The sequence below is a fragment of the Erinaceus europaeus genome, chromosome 10 (genome assembly GCF_950295315.1).
Source record: "Erinaceus europaeus chromosome 10, mEriEur2.1, whole genome shotgun sequence".
Classification (NCBI taxonomy): Eukaryota; Metazoa; Chordata; class Mammalia; order Eulipotyphla; family Erinaceidae; genus Erinaceus; species Erinaceus europaeus.
This window is the reverse complement of record NC_080171.1, coordinates 93,407,295-93,433,883: the sequence shown is the minus strand read 5'-3', so window position 1 is coordinate 93,433,883 and position 26,589 is coordinate 93,407,295. Positions and strand designations below refer to the sequence as shown.

Sequence of the window (26,589 nt, the reverse complement as noted above, 5' to 3'; positions counted from 1 at the left end):
TGCTTGGGCTTTACTTGAAGATAGTGGGGAACCAGAGGTAATTTCTTCTTTTATTTAAAAAAAATTTTTTAAAGAATTCTTTATTATTTATTTTTTCCCTTTTGTTGCCCTTGTTGTTTTATTGTTGTTGTAGTTATTGTTGGTGGTGTCGTCATTGTTGGATAGAACAGACAGAAATGGAGAGAAGAGGCAAAGATAGAAATGGGGAGAGAAAGATAGATATCTGTAGACCTGCTTCATCGCCTGTGAAGTGACTCACCTACAGTTGGGGAGCCGGGGTCTTGAACCAGGATCCTTATGTCAGTCCTTGCGCTCTGTGCCACGTGCGCTTAACTGGCTGTACTACCGTCAGATTCCCTCTTCTTTTATTTTTTAAAATACATTTTGTTTTTATTTTTTAATTTATTATTATTTTTTTTATCTGATAGGACAGAGTGAAATTGAGAAAGGAAGGGGAGATAGAAAGGGAGAGAGAAGGGGGCTGGGCTGTAGCGCAGTGGGTTAAGCGTAGGTGGCGCAAAGCACAAGGACCGGTGTAAGGATCCCAGTTCAAGACACCGGCGCCCCACCTGCAGGGGAGTGACTTCACAGGTGGTGAAGCAGGTCTACAGATATCTATCTTTCTCTCCCCCTTTCTATCTTCCCCTCTTCTCTCCATTTCTGTATCCAAGAAGTAACAATAAACAAGGGCAACAAAAGGGAAAAAATGCCCTCCAGGAGCAGTGGATTCATAATGCAGGCACCGAGCCCCAGAAATAACCCTGGAGGCAAGAAAAGGAGGGGGAGAGAAAAAGAAACACCTGCAACCTTGATTCAGCTTTCCTAAAATATCCTCCCTGCAGGTGGGGATGGGGACTTGAACCTGGATCCTTGCACATGGTAACATGTTCACTCAACTAGGTGCACCATAGCCCAGGTCCTATTTTGCTTTATTTTAGTGTGTGTGTGTGTGTGTGTGTGTGAGAGAGAGAGAGAGAGAGAGAGAGAGAGAGCCAGCCAGCCATAGCACTCTACTGCTGTGGCATATGATGGTGCTGGGAATTGAACCTGGGACTTTGAGGTCTCAAGCATGAAAATCTTTTTGCATCACCAGTCTTTGTAGCCTCCAGACAGGATTTTTAAGTAGGAGGTGGCAAGTAGGGCTGCCATGTGGAGGCTAGATGTGGTTGAAGTGGAAACTGGAGATGGGATCCAATGATGATGCTGAGAACCTGAAGTGGGACAGTGATCATAAGGATAAAAAAGGAAAGACATGAAGTATAAAAACTGTAAGACTTGGAGATGGGTTAGTTTTAGAAAGACAAAGAGGAGTCTGTTAAGATTAAAAAAATATATTTATTTATTTATTCCCGTTTGTTGCCCTTGTTTTATTTTTGTAGTTATTATTGATGTCGTTGTTGGATAGGACAGAGAGAAATGGAGAGAGGAGAGGAAGACAGGGAGGGGAAGAGAAAGATAGACACCTGCAGACCTGCTTCACCGCCTGTGAAGAGACTGCTGGACAGGTGGGGAGCCGGGGTCTTGAACCCGGGTGCTTACACCGGTCCTTGAGCTTTGTTATCACATGCGCTTAACCCGCTATGCTACCGCCCCACTTTCGTAAGTTAAGATTTTAACTTTTAAGCATTGCCGACCCAATGGAAGTAGTGCCTCCTAGATTCCAGGGATGTCAGGTTGAATATTAGAATTTGGATAGTGGACTGTTGGCAAGTGGCACCAAGGAAGGCTTTTTATCGGCACCACGGACAGTTCAGAATTCCTGTGATAGCTCATTTTTAAAAATACCTTTGCTGCCTTAGAATTATTAATAATAGCAAAGGAGCTAATGTAACACAGACTCACCAAGGTGTCCTGCATTTAGTCTCTGGAGTTGAGGTTCAGGTGCTTAATTCTACATAAACGTCCCAGGTAACTTATGTGCAAATAGTCAGATGGCTTTGCTTAAATATTGAAGTATGTAGGAAATCGAGGAGAGTGATCTATGCTAAGAAGGTCTCATTCTCTTGTGTTCAGGACTTCCACACTCCAAAGCAGTTTAGTCAGTAAAACCCTGAGTTAAAAACAAGAAATGAGTCCTGAGGAAATGAATGAGGAAGAGGGACCCTTGTTTTGCTAACTTGTGTGTTCCTACGCTAGAAGAAGCACCTGTGTCAGTGTTCACAGAGACATCGAGGAGAATAGTGGTTATGAAAGACAGGAGATGGGGAAGTGGGGAGTTGTTATTTTAATGTTTCCATTTGAGAAGATGAGAGTTCTGCAGACGGATGTTTCTGCAACACAATGTGAGCGTGCTTAATACACCCCAAAGTGACTAACGAGGTAAAGTTTATGTTGCGTTTACTTTATTATTATTTTTTTTACAACAATTACAACAAATGACATATTAAGAAAAGTAGTATAGTGGCAAATGACACTGGATTGGGAACCTGTGGGCTTCTCCACGGCTTCTATTTCATAGAGAGCTCGCTTCTCCATTTGGGCACCTCCTGGGACTAGCCAGGTGTTTGTGCAAACCTATAATCACTCCCCAGGGCCTGGAGGGCCCAGCCCCAGAGTGAAGTGTGTGTGCCCCAGGGGAGAGTTCTCTGGAATGGGGGAGCTTGTGCCTCCTCCATCAGAACGGGGTCCTGCCAGAGAGCGTGTTTGGAGGTGACCCCTTGTTTAGAACTAATGTTTCTCGTCCCCAGCCCCCAATCCAGAAGACGCACAAGTGCTTTTCTCAGCTCCAAATGCCCGCCAACCTCCGTAGCAGTCCCGCTCCCAGAGGAACCTGGCGGGCTCGCGGGTGGGAGCGCTGTCACCGGTGGGCGGTGCTTAGGAGGCTTTCGCCCTCTTCCAAGAGGGCCGCCTCTGCCTCTGTGACAGGCCTGGTCACGTGGGCATGTGCGCCTATGAGGTCGCTAGGGCTGGGTCCGCAATTGTCCCTTCCCGGCCCCTATCCCGAGGCGGCGCCGGCCTCTGTCAACTGGAGCCTGAGCGATCATGGCAACGGACTCGGGCGGGGAGCGCGTGGCAGCGGCGGCGGCTGCAGCAGTTTGTTCGCGGGCCCGGGCGGCGGAGCGGCGGCGGCGGCGGTGGCACCGGAGCTGGCACCTGCCCTGAGCACCATGCTGCGGGACAGCTCCGGGAGCGAGCTGGCGGTCCGCTGGGAGGCGCGGGCGGCGGCGGCCCAGGCTAAAGCGCAGGCGGCCAGGCAGCTGCGCGTGGACGCGGGCGCCGCCGGGGAGCCGGAACGCAGCGCGCGGGAGCCGCAGTCCCGGGATTCGGCGCCGACGTCGGCCCGCGGGGCCGAGGAGGGGGACGGCCGCGGCCCCTCCCGGCCGCCGCCCATGCTGCCCCAGGCCCGGCAGAAGCTGGAGGCGGCGCTGGGGTCCTGCTCGCGCGCCAAGCCCAGGAGCAAGGGCCAGAGCAGCCGGCGCGGCGTGGGCCGCCAGAGCGACGAGCGCGGCCCCAAGCGGCCGGTCACCGTCGACAGCTCCAAGGCCAAGACCTCCCTGGAAGCCCTGAAGATCAGCATCCGGCAGCTCAAATGGAAGGAGGTGAGGCCCGGCCGGCCGTGTGGGCGCTGGGGGGTGGACTGGACGACCTCACAGGACCCGGCACGACCCAGGCGGGGTCTGAGCGCTAAGCTTTCCGCCGTGCGCCGCGCGAGCCCGCTGCTCGGCCCAGACTGCTCGTCCTCCAAGGCCCCATCCCAAAGCCACTTCTTCCGAGAAGTGACCCCTCCAGGTCAAGTCAGCCTCTCTCTCTCTGGCTCCCTGGCAGCTCCCCCATGGCTCTCGCTCTCCAGCTCTCCGCACTTGCCTCCTCCTTACAGGTGCGTTTGTCTGTCTGCCTTCTCCTACACCAGGACCAGGACGAGGACCAGGACCAGGGTCTTCCCCTCACCTTTTTCATTTAAGTTGTATTTATTTAGCACCCGTGCGGTTTGCATTTGGGAGGCAGCTACACCCTGTCACTTAGCCCTTGACAAATTGTTGTGCCTCTTAAGCCTACTTCCTCCTCTGTCAAGAGATGTTCCTGTGCCCTGTGTCAGTTTTGTTAGTATGAGACGGCCACTTGTTGGCCTTCTTGCTTACTGTGACACTGCGTACGTGTGCAGTACATGGTGACTAACCTTGCCTCTCTCCTCTTACTACTTTTTAAAATTTCTTTTCTTTCTTTTTTACTTTCTCTTCTTTCATCACCATAGTCATCATCATCATAATGAGTCCAGATTTTTGATTTTTTAAATTGTCATTATTTATTTATTTGGATAGAGACAGCCAGAAGAGGGAAGGGGATGAAAGAGAGGGAGAGAGACAGACACCTGCAGCCCTGCTTCACCACTTGGGACGCTTTCCCCCTGCAGGTGGGGGCCAGGGGCTCGAACCCAGGTCCTTGCGCACTGTAACATGTGCGCTCAACCATGTGCATTCAACCAGGTGCGCCACCACCCAGCCCCAGATTTTTAAATTTTTAAAAAAAATTTCTTTATTGGGGGAATTAAGTTGACAGTAAATACAATAGTTTGTACATGCATAATATTTCCCACTTTTCACATAACAATACAACCCCCAAGAGGTCCTCTGCCATCATGTTCCAGGATCTGAACTCTTACACCCACCCCACCTATTTCAGAATCAGATTTTTGATAAGTCCATCATTTTGATGAGTCCAGTATTTAATGCTCTAGGCTTGACATACTGCAAGTGTCAGTAAATGGTAGATGAAAGGGAGCATGAAGAAATGGGTTATTTGTCCCACAACACACTTTAGACCTGGTGAAATGGGATGGAGCACCAAAGATATTCAGAGGTACCTATTGCAGTAGGCTGAGTGTAGCATTTAAGGGGTTCTTCCCCACGCCACCCTTTTCTTTTCCTTCCTTCTTTCTTTTTCTGTCAGGGCTTTGATGAGTCTTTACACTTGTATGATTCCACTGCTTCTAGTGAACTCCTCTTTTCTTTTCCCCCTGATAAAGGCTGAGAGACAGGGAGAAAGAGACAAAGGGAAAGACACCATAGCATCATTCTACCACTCATGGAACTTCCTCCTTGCATGCTGCTCTTAAGTGTTGGCTAGGGGCTCAAACCCAGGTCCTTGTGCATGGTCAAGTGTGAGCTATCTCCTGTTGCCCTCAGGCCATTGCTTTAATGCGCTCTCAGGAGTGTGAGACTGCAGTTTAGGGTAGTCAAGTCTGGAGACATAGATCCAGAAGGTCTGCTGAGGGTACAGGATCTATTGCAGGCATCATGAAGACTCAGGAACTTTGCCCTGGATCTCTGCTATGAGAGGTGCTCAGGAACAGCTTTATGAAGGTGGATCATGCAGAGAGATGACCACCAAAAAGATTGAGGAAGTCAGAGGGTTTATGTTGTTATTTAACTTAAAAAGGGGTTTTGGTTGGGGGCTGCAGTGCTATGTGAAAGGATTCACAGCGGGAGCTGGGAACTAGTTTAAACAATACTTTATTAGGGTGAAACAGGTAAAAGGCAAAATAAGCACTTATCAAGGGTTAAGAGTATGCTAAGGTCCATGAAATCTGAATATAGTTATCAAAAGTTTAGTCCTATGAGATAAATAATTATCAGCTCTGGTAAAGGTTGCTCATGGCTGTTGAGGAGTCTAAAAGTTTACCAGCTAGCAGAGTCACATGTGTTCAGTCCCCAGGAAAAGCAGCCATGGCGGATGGATGCCTGGAGCACCTCCTTGGAGATGCTTCTGAGCAGGAGAAGAAGCAGCAGCCTAAGAGCACCGGCCTGCTCAAAGTCCAGTGCTTTTATACATTCCCTTTTCGGAAGCACCTCCTCAGGGTGATGTCATTTGTATGCTAATCGCCCCAACTCCTGTTGGGGGTCACACAACAGGTTTATAGCTGTGCAGGAAGAAGTCAGGTGGTTAGGAGGAAAGTTAAGAATGAGGCAGGACAGACTTCCAGGTAGGGGGTTAGCCCTCAGGGAATTCTGATTCTAGCTGTCAGGGCTTTTCAGACTTGGGGTTTCACTATGGGGAGAAATCTCATGGGGAAAGTTTCAAAGGAGACTTGGAGAAAGTGAGGTTGGGGTCAAGGTGCAGTGCTGCTGGCATTGAGCAGAGTTCCATATCCTGACCGGAGATAAGATGATCAGAACAAAATAGAACTGGAGAACTTGTCAGTGTGAAAGTTCTATTGCAGAGAATCCAGGGGCTAAACATAGGCCAGAATTGGACAAGGTGACTTGACACAAGCAGGGCCTGTGTTTAGCTTTGCCCTGTGGGAATTAGAGATGAAACTGGAGATGGAACCAGATGGACTCAGAACTATCAATAGGACTACACAGTGGCCCCTGTTCACTTAACTCATGTTGTAAGTGTCCACTAAGAATGTTGGGCCCTGTGATATAGCCCTTGCCCTTAAAGAAGTTATAGTTCACTTGGGGGATAAAACACAAGTATGATAGTTATAGAAATTGCAGGGCCTTTGCTGCTGCTTTCTGAAATACACTCTGTCCACTTATCTGCATGCCATGGCCTACTCTGTCACTTTAGATTGCTGATCAAATACCACCGGCTTCGAGAGGTCTTTCCTGATGATCCCTGGACATACCCTTGTTCTTTATTATTACTCTTTTACCATAGCATTAAACTCTGCCTGTCACTATAGTTTGAATTGCTTGTTTATTGTCTGGTTCTCTCATTAGACTGTAAGCTCCACTGAGGGCAGGGGATTTGTTTTACTTACTGCTGTATCTGCAAGTGCTTGGAACATAGATTTTGTTCAATAAATACTTGTTGAATGGATGAATCTTTTATGTGATGAGTGTTTATCTCTGTCTATAAAGGTTTAAGTGCTTTGGGAGTTGGAGGAAAGGGGGATCGCCAGAAGGACTTCCTGGAGGAGAGGAACCTGAGCTGAGTTCTGAGTGCTGAGAAAGAGCAGGAGTTATTTAGGGACCACTGATATTGGATCTCTGGTAGAGGGAGCAGCATAGGCAAAGAAGAGGTACATCCAGGACTCTGTACAAAGTTGTTTGGCTGGATTATTGTAGAGTAGACCACAGAATGGAGAGAGATGTGACTGGAGAAATGAGGCGGGTGGTCTGATTGTGTGCCACCCTGTAGAATCTGCAACCTTTTTTTTTTTTTTTTCTCCCTGAAAGGTGATGTGAGCCACTACAGGATTTTAAGTTCATTTGTTGGCTATACTGCTTTGGCATGTGACTGAAATGCTTTAAGCTTCAGTTTGCCTGTCTGTTAAATGGGAGGGGGCAGGGAGGGAATAGAGCTAGGTTATTGGTGCCTAGTCCCTCTAGTATTGCAGTCAGTGGGAATATTAATCTACCTGAGACCCTGACACTAGTGGGTTCAAGGGGTGGGCAGTTTCTATTTATTTGTTAATTTTTTCCAGATCACTGCTTTCCTCGGCTGAACCTAGGTGATTGAACCTAGGACCTTGGAGCTTCAGGCATGAAGTTTTTTTTTTTTTTTTTTTTGCATAATCACTGTGCTATCTCCCCAGTCTCTCTCTCTCACACACACACACACACACATATGTATATATATATATATATATATATATATATATATATATATATACATATACACATATATATGTACATATACATATATATATTCATTCATTAATAGGAGAGAGAAAGAGAATGAGAATGAACCAGAGCACTCTGGTACATGCAGTACTGGGCAAAGAATTCAGGACCCCATGCTTCCAAGTCTAGACACTGCACCACCACCCAGGCTGCAAGGGGAGGGCCATTTCTCCCATCCAAGTACTAACCCTGCTTAGCTTCTGAGATCAGACGAGATCGGGCGTGTTCAGGGTGGTATGGCCTTAGACGGGGAGGGCTATTTCTAACTACCTCTTCTACCTCCTACCCTTTTCTCTTGCTCAGAAAACATATTGACACATAAGTAGAAATGCTTATTCTAGCACTTTTGCAAACACATTTGACTTATAGCAATAAGACCTTTATTATTAGTTGTGTGATGTTTTACTTAATGTTTCTCTTACACATTAATCTGTGAGGTTCTGAGGGCAGGAATGGTGTCTGACTTGTGCCCACAATCCCTAGAACATGGGAAGAGTTCAAGAAGACATAAAATACGTGCAACAGAGCTGAACATGGAGTTTAAAATATGCCAGACAAGAGAAACTTAAAACTCCTCCTGGCTTTATACTATAATTATTGTGTTCTTAGTATATACCAAAAAGTTGATTACATGGTAAGATTTTTGCATATATATATTTGCATGACCTCCTCAGACCTCAGTTTCCCCAACTGTCAGCAGGTGATTTTGGACACAATCATATCTGACATTTAGCTTTTTTTTTTTGGCCTCCAGGGTTATTGCTGGGGTGCTGTGCTGGCACTATGAAACCACTGTTCCTGATGGCCACTTTTTCCATTTTTATTGGATAGGACAGAGTGAAATTGAGAGGGGAGGTGGAGACAGAGGGGGAGAGAAAGAGAGACCCACAGGCCTGCTTCACTGCCCATGAAGCGACCGTCCCTGCAGGAGGGGAGCCAGGGACTTGAACTGGTATCCTTGTGCTGGTCCTCGCACTTTGTACTATGTGCACTTAACGGGGTGTGCCACTGATCGACCCCTTGACACTCAGCTTTTGATGTTCTGTGAATTGAAATATCAGTGGGGGACTGGGGCACAAGGAACAGAGAGCCACAGTATCCTTTTATCTCCTACTGTGCTATCATTTTGGGATTTGAGAGTACCAGGCTGGTTGGCTTTAGGGGTAGGTGGCAGCTAAGAAATGAGTCATGAACACCGACCAGAGTGAGAGTTCTCTGTCTTCTTTTGTGATTATGCTGTGAGGGGCCACTTAGCAAGGCAGCCATGAGTGAGCAAGTGAATTCAGATGATTGCTCAGCTACACAGCAACAGCCTGCCTATCCAACAGGCTGGCATTCCAAAGAGGAGCAAGGCACTGTGTTCACTGACAGCGGGGGATCCACTTCTTCTTCGTGAGTAGCAATAATAAGGTTTAGAAGGTACAGACACTACGTATCTCCTCTAGCAGGCAGGATATATGACATTGTGTTTTAAGTTACATGCAACAGACACAATCTCCCTTCTTCACTTCTTTCATTTTCTTTTTTTTCTTTTTGCCACCAGGGTTATCACTGGGGCTTTGTGCCTGCACAATAAATCCACCATTTCAAGCAGCGTTCTTCTTCTTCTTTTTTTTTTTTTAATTTTACTATTATTATTTTACCATTTATTTTTAAATTTATTTTCCCTTTTGTTGTCCTTGTTTTTTTAATTGTTGTTGTAGTTATTGTCGTTGTTAGGACACAGAGAGAAATAGAGAGAGGAGGGGAAGACAGAGAAGGGGAGAGAAAGATAGACACCTGCAGACCTGCTTCACCACCTGTGAAGTGACTCACCTGTAGGTGGGGATCTGGGGGCCCCAACCGGGATCCTTAAGCCAGTTCTTGCTCTTTGCGCCACCTGCTCTTAACCCGATGCGCTACTGCCCGACTCCTGTTATTATTATTTTTTATTATGGCAGAGACAGTTATAGGGCAAGAAAGAGGGAGGAGAGAGGAAGACACCTGCAGTTTGCTCTACTGCATATGAAGCTTCCCTCCCTGAAGATGAGGACCAGAGCTTTGAACCCAGTTCCTCACACGTAGTAACTAATGCATTTTACAGGTTGCACCACTGCCTGGCCACCTCTTCACTTTATTTTACATACATTCAACAACAATAATAGCAGTGATCATGAACAGCAGCAACTATGATGGACCCTTACACCTCTTTCCCTGTGCTGGGCCCTCTTCTTCTTTTAATTTTTATTTATGAAATAAAAACACTGATAAGACCATAGGATAAGAGGGGTACAACTCCATACAATTCCTACCACCAGAACTCCATATCCTCCCCTGATAGCTTTCCTATTCTTTAACCCTCTGGGAGTATGGACCCAGGGTCATTATGGGGTGCAGAAAGTGGAAGTTCTGGCTTCTGTAGTTTCTTCCCTACTGAACATGGTCATTGACATCTGGGCACTCCTCTAAGTGCTTTACATATAAACAATAATTTGATTCACTCCCAAGAAAGTAAGTACCTTACTGTCTTGGTTTCCTGGGGGAGGAAGTCAAAGCACACAGTGGCACACTCAGTCCAAAGAACTGGCAAGTGACAGTCAGTTGGAAACATTCATTCCATTCAAAAACTAATCTTCAGTTCTCTTCCCAAGGCTCACTAGGGCTTGGCACTTGCACACCCAGATTCAGGGTTTCAGTAGGATATGAATAGGATTCACTCTTTAACCTCAGCTGCATACAGACAAATGCAATTCAGCTTAGGGGGCTGAGTTGGTCAAGAACATTTCCATACAGAGAAGGACCAAAGACAGTGATTGTGGACCAGGTTTATATGCAAGGTGTGGTGATGGCATTTTAGAGAGCAAGTGAGAGAGTGGAAAAAGAATAAGGAGCCAGATCCATGGGACTTCCACAGATTCTTGCCATTTACAAACCGACTTTCCTAGCTCAATCTCTCAGTCCCAAGGGAGCCATACCAACTTTCTGATAACTTAGTATTCAGGTCTTATTCTATTCACCTGTGTCCAGATGCTAAATTTATCTTGCAAAGGAAAACTCACAAACACTAACTCAGTAAACTTATAGGCAAGACACAGTTTCATTCTATAGGGTTGTGGAAAAAGTTGTGATGTATTTCTCTATATTTGTTCTGTGCAAAAAAGTGTCATAACTTTTCCGACAACCCAACAGAACAGAAAAATCATGTTTACAGAGTCACTACTGAAGTGGCAACATGAAAGAAAGGGCTGGCTCCTGGCTCAGAATATATGCTCATTAAATAAATACCTACAAAAATATGTTCCTTTTCCAGCTATGTGAGCCTCTCTCCTCCTCTGTATAAGCTTTTAGAGTTTTGATACCCTTCATTAAAGAAAACCTTAGGGAAAAGACACTGGAGAATAGCTGCCACTATTGTGACCCTCTCTCCCTGGAGATGTAGGTTGTGTATTGTATGTGCTCAGTGGTGCCATGGACACCACTCACATGCATGAGAACACAGAGACTTGACAGAAGGACCTTTACTTGAAGTAGCTTGCATAAGCCCCCCCCCCCCCCAATCCCAAGATCTACTACAGTCTTTGTTTCATAGACTTTAAATCAATTGTTTTCTGAAACTTACCCAACCTTTATTTGGAACATATATACACTTATCCTGCTGATAACGTACATAATGTTAGTGACTTAAAAAAAAATTTTTTTTACTGTTTTTTTTGTTTGCCTACAGGGTTATTGCTAGGGCTCAGTGCCTGTACTACGAATCCACTGCTCCTAGAGGCTATTTTTTCCTTTCTGTTGCCCTTGTTGTTTTATCATTGTTATTGTTATCATTATTGTTGTCATTGCTATTGTTTTGGATAGGACAGAGAGAAATGGAGAGAGAAGGGGAAGATAGGAGGAGAGAAAGACACCTGCAGACCTGCTTCACCGCTTGCAAAGCGACCCCCCCCTGCAGGTGGGGAGCCGGGGGCTCTAGCAGGGATCCTTGCGCTGGTCCTTGAGCTTGGCGCCATGTGCGTTTAACCCGCGGTGCTACCTCCAGACCTCCGTTAGTGAATTTTTATTAACTACTACAGGCTAGGATCATGTTAAGTGATTTATGCACATTAAACTTTTATGGAACATTTACTATGGACTACTCAGTTCTCACAGCCACCCCCTGAAGTAGATCCTATTATCATTTCCAGTTTACAGATGAAGAAATCAAGGTTTAGAGGGTTAGCCCGTAGTTACAGAGGTAGAAAGCAATGGGACCATCCAGGCCTGTACTCGCAGCCACCATGGGAGCCTATGTCATTTTCTTTTTTCTTTATATTGGAGGGATTAACGGTTTATAGTCAACAATAAATAACAAAAGATAAAATACAGTAGTTTGTACATGTGTAACATTTCTCAGTTTTCCACATAACAATTAAATGCCCTCTAGGTCCTCTGCCATCATGTTCCAGGACCGGAACCCTTTCCCCAATCCCAGAATCCTTTACTTTGGTGCAATACACCAAACCCAGTCCAAGTTTTGCTTTTTTGTTTTCTTATTTTTTAACTTTTTAAAAAAATTATTGTTGGTGATTTTATAATGATTGACAAGTTGTGGGATAAGAGGGGGACAATTCATACAATTCCCACTACCAGTGTGCCATATCCTATTCCTTCCATTGGAAGGTTACCTATTCTTTATTCCTCTGGGAGTATGGGCCAGAGATCTCTAAGGGGTGCAGAAGGTGGGAGATCTGGCTTCTGTAATTGCTTCTCCACTGGACATGGGTGACAGGTCAATCCATACTCCCAGTCTGTCTCTACCTTTCCCTAGTGAGGTAGGGGTCTGGGGAGGTGGGGTTTCAGGACATATTGGTGAGGTCATCTGCCCAAGGAAGGCAGGTTAGCCTGCACCATTTTCTTTCTTTCTTTTTTTTAATATTTATTTATTTATTTCCCCTTTTGTTGCCCTTGTTGTTTAACATTGTTGTGGTTATTATTGTTGTTATTGATGTCGTTGTTGGATAGAACAGAGAGAAATGGAGAGAGGAGAGGAGACAGAGAGGGGGAGAGAGATAGACACCTGCAGACCTGCTTCACCACTTGTGAAGCGACTCCCCTGCAGGTGGGGAGCTGGGGGCTCGAACTGGGATCCTTATGATGGTCCTTGTTGCGCCACGTGTGCTTAACCCGCTGTGGCTACCGCCGGACTCTGCCTGCACCATTTTCTTTGATAAAACTTTACTAAAAGTCCCTGCAAAGAGTTATTATGTTATTACTGTTCTAAGATAACAGTGTAAAAAACTGAGGCAGGTACAGAAAGTAAGCAAGAGTGGGTTGAAACAGTCATCTATTTTGTTCCAAAGTTCACCCTTGAATGTGTTTTATTATTCTCTGCTTAACCCTCCCATTCTTTGAGTCATAACTCTTAAATGGCAGTGGAGTCGCTCAGAACTGGGAATGTGATATTGAAAATAGGACTTAAAATAAAATACGTTGAAATATATCCTGCCTGGCAGAGGGAACATTTGGTGCCTGCACCTTCCAAGTCCTCTCCTGTTGCTGCCCACAAAGAAGTGGTTCCCCTGTTACCAATGCACTGAGTTGCCTTGCTCCTCTGTGGAATGTGGGCTTGCTGTGTGAATCACTGCTTCTCAGATTCCCTGTGCAGGGAGGCAGAGCAGAAAATGCAACACTGGTAGTTTAGCATCCCTCCATTTACCATTTCACTGAGATTTACTACCCATTTTAAAAAATATTATATTTAAAATCGGTTATGTTCTATCAGATGTTCTCCTTCAATCGACATGTTATTTTTTAAAAAATATTTATTTATTCCCTTTTGTTGCCCTTGTTTTGTTGTTGTAGTTATGATTGATGTTGTTGTTGTTGGATAGGAGAGAAATGGAGAGAGGAGGAGAAGACAGAGAGGGGGAGAGAAAGATAGACACCTGCAAACCTGCTTCACCGCTTGTGAAGCAACTCCCCTGCAGGTGGGGAGCTGGGGGCTTGAACTGGGATCCTTAGGCCGGTTCTTGTGCTTTGCGCCACGTGCGCTTAACCCGCTGTGCTACTGCCAGACTCCCGGGAACGCACATGCTATTTTAATGCTGAATCAACAAGAATTTTCCCTCTGCAAGTTAAACTTCTCTTATCATAAACATCACAAATTACCACCACTCTCCTGGGGAGATATCCTAAGGAACCCAACACATCCATCCAAAAAGATCTATGTACACATATGTTCTTGGTAGCACAATTTGTAATAGCCAAAACTTGGAAGCAACCCAGGTGTCCAACCACACATGAGTGGCTGAGCAAGTTGTGGTATATATACACAATGGAATACTACTCAGCTGTGAAAAATGGTGACTTCACCATTTTCAGCCGATCTTGGATGGACCTTGAAACATTCATGTTAAGTGAAATAAGTCAGAAACAGAAGGATGAATATGGGATGATCTCACTCTCAGGCAGAAGTTGAAAAACAAGATCAGAAAAGAAGACACAAGTAGAACCTGAAATGGAATTGGCGTATCTCACCAAAGTGAAAGACTCTGGGGTGGGTGGGTGGGGAGAACACAGGTCCATGAAAGATGATAGAGGACCTAGTGGGGGTTGTATTGTTAAATGGGAAACTTGGGAATGTTATGCATGTACAAACTACTGTATTTACTGTTGAATGTAAAACATTAATTCCCCAATAAAGAAATAAAAAAAAGAAAAAAAAATTACCACCACTGTTATTTCAGCAATATAGCATGTATAATAGCTTCATGAATGTACACTAATGCTTTCAACAGCCCTTTAAGAAACCACAAATTCTAGGGGTTCATATTCAAGGTCTATGACTACTACAAATTAAGTATTCTTTTCTGAAATTTTGTATGTTTATTTACTTTTTAATTATCTTTATTGATAATTAAAGAGAGAGAGAGAGGGAGAGAGACAGAGAGACAGAGAGACACCTGCAGTACTGCTTCACCACTTGCAAAACATTCCCCCTGCAGGTGGGGACAGGGGGCTTGAACCTGGGTCCTTGCGCATTGTAATATGTGCGCTCAACCAGGTGCGCCACCACCTGGTTGAGCGCACAGTTGGGTTTTTGTGTTATATTAATTCTTTAATGTAAGTAACCTCAGTTTGGGGAGTTTTTTTTATCAATCAGCAGAAGTTGAGTGCAAAATTTCAATCATACATTTTCTTCATGTTTTAAACCTATTCTTTAAAAAGAATTATTATAAGAAACAAACTAGGCATTCTCCTCTAAAGAAAAAGTTGTGTTTTGTAGTTAGCTTGGACTTTGAATTCAGATAATGAGTTAAAATCCTTACTACTGGGGGCTGGGTGGTTGTGCACTAGATTGAGTGCACATGTTACAACGCGCAAAGACTCAGGTTCGAGCCCCTGCTCCCACCTGCAGGGGGAAAGCTTTGAGAGCTGTTAAGCAGTGCTACAGGTCTGTCTCTCTTCTTCTCTGTCTTCTCCTTCCGTCTCAATTTCTGGCTGTCTGTCCAATAACTAAAGATAATTAAAAATATTATAAAGAAAATCCTGGCTATTAATTACTTATGTGGTCAGACTGAATTTATATTAAGTACAGAACCACTTTAAGTCTCAAACTTCCTCAAGAGGAATAAAAGATTAGGATACTTTTTCTGTAAAGTTGTAGGCTTTGAGGGAATGTATATAAGTTGCCTTAACTCAGTGCTTAGTGCTTTGTAGGTATTCACTTACTCTTAATTTGTTTCCTTCCATCAAGTAATTGCAGATATTAATTATTGTCTATTTTTTAAGTAGAAAAAATTTTTTTGAGAATTTTGTCTACACATACAGATGAAATAGATATAGTCGGCTCATTTGAGCCATTTAACAAATATCTGACACCTGCTGGCCTGCCTTTGGGTTTCTGGAATATAGCTGGGCCCACAAAGGTCTCTTGACAAAGGGATGCTTGGTTTTTTAAAATTTTTTATTTTTTTACTTTTTATTTATAAAATGGAAATATTGATAAGACTGTAGGATAAGAGAGGTGCAATTCCACACAATTCCCACCCCCAGAACTCCGTATTCCGTCCCCTTCCCTGATAGCTTCCCTATTCTTTATCCCTCTGGGAGTATGGACCCAGGATCATTATGGGGTGTAGAAGGTCTGGCTTCTATAATTGCTTCTCTACTGAACATGGGTGTTGGTTGATCCATACTCTTAGCCTGTCTCTCTCTTTCCCTACTGGGGTAGGGATCTGGGGAGGCGAGGCTCCAGGACACATTGGTGGGGTCATCTGTCCAGCAAAGTCAGGTTGGCATCATGGTATCATTTGGAACCTGGTGGCTGAAAAAGAGTTAAGATATAATGCAGGACAAATTGTTGACTACTCATGAACCTAAAGGCAAGAATATTGCAGATGAAGATTTGGGACTTCCATTTTGGAAAAAGCTGGTAGGTCTGTTTTAGGTATATTCCAAGGGGCCCATGACTTTACTAATTTTTGCCTGCACCTGACATCTAATATTCAGGTGGGCCCAGGTTATTGTCTGGGGAGATGGTGATGCTTGCTTTTTGAATGTGTGTCAACATGGGTAAGTCTAGGCTTAAAACCCCAGCTTAAAGTTCTTCTTTTTCTTTTAATCACAGTAACACTTTTAAGCTTCTGCAAGTTTGATGCATTAATTATATGCATCACCAAAGGAGACTTGTTTTAGCCATTTGAGTGGCGTGGGTATCTTGATTTTGAGTCCATAAAACAAATAAGATGACTAGTTCACAGGGAAGGACTGAGGCTATTGTGTGTGTGTGAATATACCCACTAACTGCATGGAAGGGATGTGAATTTCTTTCTTTTTAAAAAATTTAAAAAAATATTTATTAATTTTCCCTTTTGTTGCCCTTGTTGTTTTTCATTGTTGTAGTAGTTATTATTGTTGTTGTTATTTGATGTCATCATTGTTGGATAGGATAGAGAGAAATGGAGAGAGGAGGGGAAGACGGAGGGGGGAGAGAAAGACACTTGCAGACCTGCTTCACCACTTGTGAATCGACTCCCCTGCAGGTGGGGAGCTGGGGACTCGAACCAGGATCCTTATGCCGGTCCTTGCGCTATGCGCCACGTGTGATTAACCCACTGCGCTACCACCGGACTCCCTGGATGTGAATTTCTTTACCTTCATGTGTAGGCAGCCCTTCCACAGAACCTACGAAGACTATAGATTGGACTTGAATCTCATTCAGTGACCTTTGACAACACCCTTTGCTCTGTGACCATGCTTTACCTCTTTGAGCCTAACTTTCCTCATCTCTAAAGATAAGCACAAAATACTTGGCAGGGTTGTTGTGAAGATTAAATCAGTAAACGTTTAATGAAAAATGTCTGTGGGTTTGGCTTTCCATCTGATGACTTTATAGGATATCATCATAAAATTTTATAGCCAACAACTGATGGTGTAAACAGACTCATAACCTGGCTATAGTTTCATTAGTTTGGAGTATCTTCTCTCTTGTGATTGCACTTCTGTAGAGGAGTCAAGTCACCCAGATTCCTTCTTGAAGGTTATTGTTTGACTGGAGAGGACAATGATCATATTTCTGACTTCCAGGTGGACTAATAGCTCCCCTTGCACATCACATCAAATTGTGCTTTCCCTTTACTGCTGCCTCAGCTGCAGTTTGTAGGCATGTTAGTTTCCTTGGGTGTTGTTGAACCATTACCTACTAATTTTTTTGACTGCTTCCTAAGCCCTAGCAGGCAATTCTGATGGTACTGCCTCTTCCCCTGTCTGCTTTGATGTCATCTGAGGAAAATCTTGTCATCCTTAACAGGGCTGTAAGAATAGGGCAGTTTATCTCTGGTGCCATCATCTTTAAGGAGAGTGTTACTTTTCCAATAAACCCTTCATTCTATCTTCTAGAAATTAATAAAAAATGTTTTCATATTTTGTTCTTTGTACTCCTAGGAAGTCTTTATTTCTCTTTGTGTCAAAACTGTGGTTTACTGAAACTTAAAAGAATGACATTGGAAACTTTTCTGGACAGTTTAGATTATTTACAAATGCCTTTGTTCAAATTCTGAAAACCTTGTGTCCTTGTGATTTTTTTTTCCTTTGAAGCTGGGGGCCTTGCAGATGCACAGTATCACTGCTCCTGGGTTGTTTTCTCAGACAGACAGACAGACAGACACACACACACACACACACACACACACACACACACACAGAGAGAGAGAGAGAGAGAGAGAGAGAAGAAATATGTCCATTGTATATAAATACAAACATGTCATTTTACTTTATTTAAAATGCTTCATTCTTTTTAAAGAGAGAGGGAGAAACAGAGGTAGGTAGAACACAGCACTAGAATTTTCCCTGGTGCTGGCACACATGCTCAATCTGGTGACATATCTCTCTGACCTTACTTATAAAATTGTATACAGTCCAAGTATGTGAAATAAAGCCAGAGAATTCTCACTTCTCATTCCCCACCAGCTCCCTCCTCTCCTTTAATTCTTCTCAATAGGGGACAACACCAGGATTACAGTTTGGTATGTACCTTTCCAGATTATTTTTCTTATTCCCCACACATATCAGAATAACAAAATCATGCTATACTAACAAGCAACCACAAAATATTGGCAGTTTAATAAGAACCAAAATCAATTTGTTCACACCCAGGAGTTCATTGCAGGTGTTTGGGGGGCCAGAAGCATGCCCTCATCTTGGTTATTCAAAGACCCAGACATCCTGTTCAATGAATATCTTCGGGAAAGGGAATGTGGTAGATTATGCATTTGGTTTTTAAGACCCACAAGTGAGTGCTAACTTTTTATTTGTCAAAGCAAATCACACGGTGTGGCTGAGTGCAGAAGGACTGGGGTCACATAGTCATGCCTTGATTGTGTAAAGAGGACAAGTAAGGCGCTGGGTGGTGGTGCACCTGGTTGAGTTCACACATTACAATGTACAAGGACCTGGGTTCAAGCCCCTGGTCTCCACCTGCATGGTGGAAGCTTCACAAGTGGTGAAACAGATTTGCAGGTGTTTCTCTCTTCCCCAGCATCTTTTTCCCTCGCAACTTCTCCTTGTCTCTATTCAAAATAAAATAAAAAAATTAAAAAAAGGGAGTCGGTCAGTAGTGCAGTGGGTTTAAGCACACGTGGTACAAAGTGTGAGGACTGGCATAAGGATCACGGTTTGAGCCCCTGGCTCTCTACCTGCAAGGGAGTCGCTTCACAGGTGTTTAAGCAGGTCTGCAAGTGTCTATCTTTCTCTCCCCTTTTCTGTCTTCCCCTCCTCTCTCCATTTCTCTCTGTCCTATCCAACACAACTACATCATCAACAATAATAATAATTACAACAATAAAACAAGGGCAACAAAAGGCAATAAATAAATAAATAAATAAATAAATATTTAAAAAATAAGAGGACAAGTAAAACTCAAAATTCGGTGTTCATAAATAGAAACTTATTGTAATATACCTCCTAAAAAAAGTGGAACATCAGAGGAACTGTGCTAATAACAATGAATGACATGTATAGAGCCAAGAAATATGTCAATTGTATTAAAATATGAACATGTTCCTTTATTTAAAATGCTTCAGTTCTTAAATTTTTTTAAAAGGATTCATTTATTTACTGAGAAAAAGAGAGGAGGACAGAGAAAACCAGAGTATACTTGTAATGTCAGGGATCAAATTTAAGACCTCATGCTTGAGAGTTCAGTACTTTATCCATTGCACCACCTCCTGGGCTACAAAACGTGGCAACTCTACAAAACACGTGGTAATTACCCTTCTAGTAGAATCTAGTGGATATTCTTCTATGGGAGTGTGTTAGAGTTATTTCATTTTAATAGTAACCTAGTAGTTCATCCTATTGATCTTTTGAGCCTCTAATCAAGTTATAAGAACAAATATGTTATTTTAATTTATGTTTCTTGTTGACAAGATTGGACTTTTCGTATGTTAGTCATTTGTACTGTTTTATTTGTGGAATGTATTATTTTGGGTTATTTGTGTTGCTGTTTTGTCATATTCATGTTTTTCTTATTGGTTTGTAAATGTTTTGAAGAGTTATGTTTTTGTTTCATTTGTGTTGTAAATTTTTTCATGATATTGATTAAACACTAGTAGATGTTGCATGATCTTTGTTATTATAATTAAATTTTTTAAAAAAAACTTTCTTTTCATTAAAGGCTGTCCTTAATTATAACTGACTTAGTTTAGGAAGGAAGGAAAAAACAAAACAAAACACAGTTCTACCTTGGTGATATTAAACTATTAGTGAATTCACAGATTTTGTGGTGAGCTTCTACCTCTATGAAAGCAGAGATTATTTTTTATTTTTCAAATGTATTTTTTTATTTTTAAATCTATTTATTTATGTATTTATTTACCAGAGCTCTGGTCAGCTCTGTCATTTATTTATTTATTAAAAAAGGAGACATTAACAAAACCATAGGATAGGAGAGGTACAACTCCACACAATTCCCACCTCCAGATCTCCATATCCCATCCCCTCCCCTGATAGCTTTTCTATTCTTTAACCCTCTGGGAGTATGGACCCAAGGTCATTGTGGGATACAGAAGGTGGAAGGTCTGACTTCTGTAATTGCTTCCCTGCTGAACATGGGCATTGTTAGGAAATCCATACTATAAGCCTACCTCTCACTTTCCCTATTAGGTTGGGGCTCTGGGGAAGCTGAGCTCCAGGACACATTGGTGGGGTCTTCAGTCCAGGGAAGTCTGGTCAGCATCATGCTGGCATCTGGAACCTGGTGGCTGAAAAGAGAGTTAACATACCAAGCCAAACAAATTGTTGAACCATTATGGACCTGAAGGCTGGAATAGTGGAGATGAAGTGTTGGGGGGTACTCACTGCAGACTATTGTGTACTTTTGTTTTTGGATATATGTTTTGCCCTTGTTTATGGATACGTGTGAACATATGCTCTATCTCACGGGACCTAGTCTATATCTAAGTTTTGGATTTTGTTAGGAAGTGAACCACCTGGGATGGAATTAGAGAATACTATGAAAGGAAAGGTCTCACCTGAGTAATGAAGCTGAAGGGTTGTCATTCCACACCTGAAGTCTCTGGACACAGTCTGAAGTGGCACTCATTGCATTGATTAGGTTGGGATTGTCGGATGCAATATTATTTGATATGAATTGAGAGAAGCATGCAGGAAAGTGCAGCCCACCCTAAGGTTCCAGGACTGGGGGAAAATATAGACTCTATAATGAAAATGTGAGGTTCCTGCTGACTTAGGGTTCAAGAAAATAATAGATAGTTATTGTTATCATCACATTAGTTGGTAATTGGGTTAACTTTGAAAAATCTCTTTGTTAGGATTTGTTGTATAATTCCCAACATCACCATAATTTATATCCTTTGACATTATTTGTATAAAGCTGTGCCACCGGTTGCTTCTGTTCTCTAGTCTAGGCTTTTGAGAGAGTCAACATATCAAAGACTCAGCCTATGTATTAAAAAGACTCAGTCTGTGTTTTAAAAAGTTCGAGACATACAATCAGTTTTTCCCCTCTCATATTAATTAAATAGAGGTTTTATATGACTACAATTTTATAGGAGTGTACATAAACACCATTCCCACCACCAAAAGACTATCCCATCACACCCCTCCCCCGCCACCCCAGGAAGTCAAATATCCACCTTCACCCTCACCCCAGGATTTTACAATTTTCATTTTGATACAAGGACTATTTTCATTTTGATGCATTTCATTCCAGTATTTCTTCCAGACATAGATTTTTATATATACCAGGAAGCCAGCATAATTATGTTAATGCTTTATGAAGCTGACATAATTTTATTATCTTAAGATTAATGTCCACATTACATTTAAACATTTTCCATGCCATACAAATTTTTCCTAAATGCCATTTTAACTACTGCAAAGGGTTTAACTCAGTGACATATATTGCATGATTTATTTTATTTATTTTCATATCATTAAATGCTTAGGTTGTTTCTTCTATGAAAACATTTTCTGGTGTTCTTTTCCTCAAAATTTTGTATTGTTTCCTTAAGAAAACCTTCTAGAAATGAAATAATTGAGTTAAAGAACATGTGTACTTCCAAGTTTCTGGAATGTATCACCAAAATACTTTTTTTTTAAAAAAGACTTTTTAAAATTTTATTTATTTTCCCTTTTGTTGCCCTTGTTGTAGTTATTGTTGTTGTCGTCGTTGTTAGATAGAACAGAGAGAAATGGAAAGAGGAGAGGAAGACAGAGAGGGGAAGAGAAAGATAAACACCCGCAGACCTGCTTCACCGCCTGTGAAGCGATTCCCCTGAAGGTGGGGAACTAGGGGCTGGAACCGGGATCCTTACACCTGTCCTTGTGCTTCGCACCACGTGCGCTTAACCTGCTGCATTACCACCCAGCTCCCACCAAAATACTTTTTAAAAGTACTGTAGCAATTTATACTTAATAGTCTGCAGAGTTCCTCTAAGTACTTACTTTTGAAGATTATAATGACAGACTGAGGAAGAATTTGAAATGAATCTTTTCCCTGTTGTCACCTAATTTAGTTCCAGAAATCAATGTCTAGTGTTCAAAGCAGGACATTTTAGTGTGGTTATTTTCCTGTAGCTATTACATTTGAATCATAATAACCATATCAGAATTAATGCCATTAAAAATGTTTAGCCAGTGGTGTCTTCTAAAGTTTATATTTGTATTCAGTTAATGTATCCTGTAATGTATTTCCTTAACCTTCTCCTAGCATTTAGCTTTTTAAAATTTAATTTAATTTTAATTAATTAATTAATTAATTATGAGAAAGATAGGAGGAAAGAGAGAGAAAGAACCAGACATCACTCTGGGACATGTGCTGCTGGAGGTTGAACTCAGGACCTCATGTTTGAGAGTCCAATGCTTTATACACTGCGCCACCTCCCGGACCACATTTATTTTTCTTATAATGGTTTACAGTACAGTTGTTGACACATGGGCAAAAGTTCTCATCTCACCATGACACATGTCTGCAAGATAAGTTCTTCTACTCATGAAGTAAGGCAGAAATGTGTTTCATATTCACCTGGGCAATAAAGTTGCTGAAAATTTTAATTGGTTATTTCCTATAGGTTTTATTTTTTGTTAAAAATAATTTATTTGTTTTAATGAGAAAGAGAAAGACACACACACACACACACACACACACACACACACACACAGAGAGAGAGAGAGAGAGAGAGAGAGAGAGACCAACCAGAGCACTGCACAGCTCTAGCTTATGGAGGTGCGTGCTAGGAATTGAACTTGGGATGTTAGAGCCTCAGGCATGAAAGTCTTTTTGTATAACCATTATGCTATCTCCCCAACCCTTTCCTATAGGTTTTATCAAAATATCTCTGGTATATAAAAAAGAATACATTAAGAGTTGTATTAAAATGCCACATGACATCTTTAACTAGTAGGGAAATGGAAATTAAAACTACAATGAAATACCCATGAGGAGGTTTATAATAAGAGACAGATGACAAGTGCTGGTAATGATGGAGAAAAATTAGAACCCTCATATACTCCTGGTGGAAATGAACAATTGTGCAACCATTTGATAAACAGTTTGGTAGTTTTGGAAAATATTTTTAATGTGCAATTAGCATATCCCAGAAATCGTAAGTATAAGTACCCAAGAGAAATGAAAGCAAAAATGTATATATTAATGTGTACACAAATGTAAAAAATTTGTAGATTATTCACAGTGGACAAAAGAGAAACAACCAAAAATGTCTGTCAGCTGATGGATTATCCTTTTTTGGAATTTCATTTAGCTATCAAAGGAGATGAAGTACTTATACATACTGTAATATCAATGAACCTTGAAAGTATATGACAGAATCAGTTACAAAAGATCATATGTGATTTTGATTATATGAAATGCTCAGAATTGAGCAATCTGACAAGATTAGGCATGTTCAGGGTGGTATGGCCATATACTTTAAAATTTTTTATTATTTTTTAATTTCTTTATTGGGGGATTAATGCTTTACATTCAACAGTAAATACAATAGTTTGTACATGCATAATATTTCTCAGTTTTTAGCATAACAATACAACCCCCACTAGGTCCTCTGTCATCCTTTTTGGACCTGTATTCTCCCCATCCACCCACCCCAGTCTTTTACTTTGGTGCAATATGCCAACTCCAGTTCAGGTTCTACTTGTGTTTTCTCTTCTTTTCTTGTTTTTCAACTTATGCCTGAGAATGAGATCATCCCATATTCATCCTTCTGTTTCTGACTTATTTCACTTAACATGATTTCTTTTTTTAATTAATTAATTTTTAATTTAGTTAATTAATTAAAAAAGGAGACATTACCCAAACCATAGGATAGGAGGGGTACAACTCCACACAATTCCCACCACCAGATCTCTATATCCCATCCCCTCCCCTGATAGCTTTCCCATTCTCTTATCTCTCTGTATGGACCCAAGGTCATTGTGGGTTGCAGAAGGTGGAAGGTCTGGCTTCTGTAATTGCTTCCCCGCTGAACATGGGCGTTGACTGGTCGATCCATACTCCCAGTCTGCCTCTCTACTTCTCTAGTAGGGTGGGGTTCTAGGGAAGCTGAGCTCCAGGACACATTGGTGGGGTCTTCAGTCCAGGGAAGTCTGGTCAGCATCATGCTGGCATCTGGAACCTGGTGGCTGAAAAGAGAGTTAACATACCAAGCCAAACAAATTGTTGAACCATTATGGACCTGAAGGCTGGAATAGTGGAGATGAAGTGTTGGGGGGTACTCACTGCAGACTATTGTGTACTTTTGTTTTTGGGGATATATTTTGCCCTCGTTTATGGATACGTGTGGACATAATGCTCTATCTCAGGGGACCTGAACTATATCTAGGTTTTGGGACTTTGTTAGGAAGTGAACCACCTGGGATGGAATTAGAGAATACTATGAAAGGAAAGGTCTAACCCGAGTAATGAAGCTGAAGGGTTGTCATTCCACACCTGAAGTCTCTGGACACAGTCTGAAGTGGCACTCATTGCATTGATTAGGTTGGGATTGTTGGATGCAATATTATTTGTTATGAGTTGAGAGAAGCATGCAGGAAAGTGCAGCCCACCCTAAGATTCCAGGACTGGGGGAAATATAGGCTCTGTCATGGAAATGTGAGGTACCTGCTGTCTTAAGGTTCTAGAAGACAATGGATAGTTATTGTTATCATCACATTATTTGGTAATTGGGTTAACTTTGAAAGGTCCCTTTGTTAGGGTTTGCTGTATATTACCCAGCATCTTGTATATAGCTGTGTCACTGGTTGTTTCTGTTCTACCTGGTCTAGGCTTTTGAGAGAGTCAACATATCAAAGACTCAGCCTATGTATTAAAAAGACTCTGTGTTTTAAAAAGTTCGAGACATACAATCCATTTTTCCCCTCTCACATTAATTAAATAGTGATTTATATGACTACAATTTAGTAGGAGTGTACATAAACACCATTCCCACCACCAAAAGACTGTGTCCCATCCCACCCATGCCCACCTGCCACTCTGGGAAGCCAAATGTCCACCCTCCTCCTCACCACAGGGTTTTTACTTTGGTGCCCAACATGATTTCTTCAAGCTCCATCCAAGATGGGCTGAAATGGTGAAGTCACCATTTTTGATAGCTGAGTAGTATTCCATTGTGTATATATACCACAACTTGCTCAGCCACTCATCTGTTGTTGGACATCTGGGTTGCTTTCAGGTTTTGGCTATTACAAATTGTGCTGCTAAGAACATAGGTGTACACAAGTCATTTTGGATGGGTGTATTGGGTTCCTTAGGATCTATCCCCAGTAAAGAAATTGCAGGAATTCTTTTCTTTTCTTTTCTTTTCTTTTTTCTTTTCTTTTCCTTTCTTTCCTTTTTTCCTTTCCTTTTCTTTTCTTTTTCTTCCTTATCTTTCCTCTTCCTCTCCACCTTTCCTTCCCCCTTCCCCTTCTCCTTCTTCTTTTGCCAAGAGCACTGCTCAGCTCTGATTTATGATGGTGCTGGAGACTGAACCTGGAACTTCAGAGCCTCAGGTATTGAAGTCCTTTGCATAACCATTTTGCTATCTCTCCAGGCCTAATCAAGCAGATTAGTGGTTGTCTATATCTGGAGTAGGGAAGTATTTTGCTGGAGGAGGTGGGGGAGGTGTAAGTATAAGATTTCTTTTTCCTTTTTCTTTCTTTTTAAATTTTTTTTAAAACTTAAATTTTTTTTTAATTATTAGAAATAAACAGAAAGAGAGAGGAGGGGAAGATAGAGAAGGAGAGAGGCAGAGAGACACCTGCAGACCTGCTTCACCACTTGTTAGGCTTTCCCCCTGTAGGTGGGGACTAGGGCCTTGAACCTAGGTCCTGTGGACTGTAGTGTGTGTGCTTAACCAGGTTGCCACCGCCTGGCCCCCCAGGATTTCTTTTTAAGTGGTGAAAATGTCCAAAAGTTGATTGTGGTGAAAACACCTTATGACAGTTCTAGAAACTGTTAGATTGAATGCTTTAAATGGGTGACTTGTGTGGCATCTGAGTTACATTTCAGTAACACTGTTGACAATGCCGTATGTTTATCTAGTTCTTGTCATTGAACAGACAGGTCTCCAGGTAGTAATTGGAAATATTCTTCAGGAACTCATATTAGTCCAGTATTACCCATTATTCATCTGCATTGTAATATTTTCTGTTAGTGATATGTTGACTCATTCTATACTTATATCTAATAGAATTCTGTTCTGGCTGGATACAGCAGTGATGATTTCAACAACGCTTCAAACTTTTATCTTAAAAGTAAGCTATGAGGTATTCTTTTTTTTATCTTTATATATTTATTTTATTTATTTATTCCCTTTTGTTGCCCTTGTTTTATTTTTGTAGTTATTATTGTTGTTGTCGTTGTTGGATAGGACAGAGAGAAATGGAGAGAGGAGGGGAAGACAGAGAGGAGGAGAGAAAGACAGACACTGCAGACCTGCTTCACCGCCTGTGAAGCGACTCCCCTGCAGGTGGGGAGCCGGGGTTCGAACCGGGATCCTTCTGCCGGTCCTTGTGCTTTGCGCCACCTGCGCTTAGCCTGCTGCAC

The 26,589-nt window shown here is 42.2% G+C and overlaps 1 protein-coding gene across 5 annotated transcripts in view; it reads left to right on the top strand.

Annotated features, from left to right (window-relative positions):
- Positions 1–2,710: 2,710 nt before the first annotated feature.
- TTLL11 (tubulin tyrosine ligase like 11) overlaps positions 2,711–26,589 on the top strand; it is a 357,854-nt gene continuing 333,975 nt past the window's right edge. For 3 of the 5 annotated variants that reach the window (XM_016185018.2, XM_060200097.1, XM_060200098.1), the window contains exon 1: positions 2,711–3,539. In XM_016185018.2, the coding sequence (XP_016040504.2) occupies positions 2,730–3,539 (810 nt within the window). In that variant the 5' untranslated portion in view covers positions 2,711–2,729. Of the gene's footprint in view, positions 3,540–3,638; positions 3,818–26,589 lie in introns of those variants that run through there. The other 2 variants (XM_060200100.1, XM_060200099.1) reach the window with 2 other exon arrangements.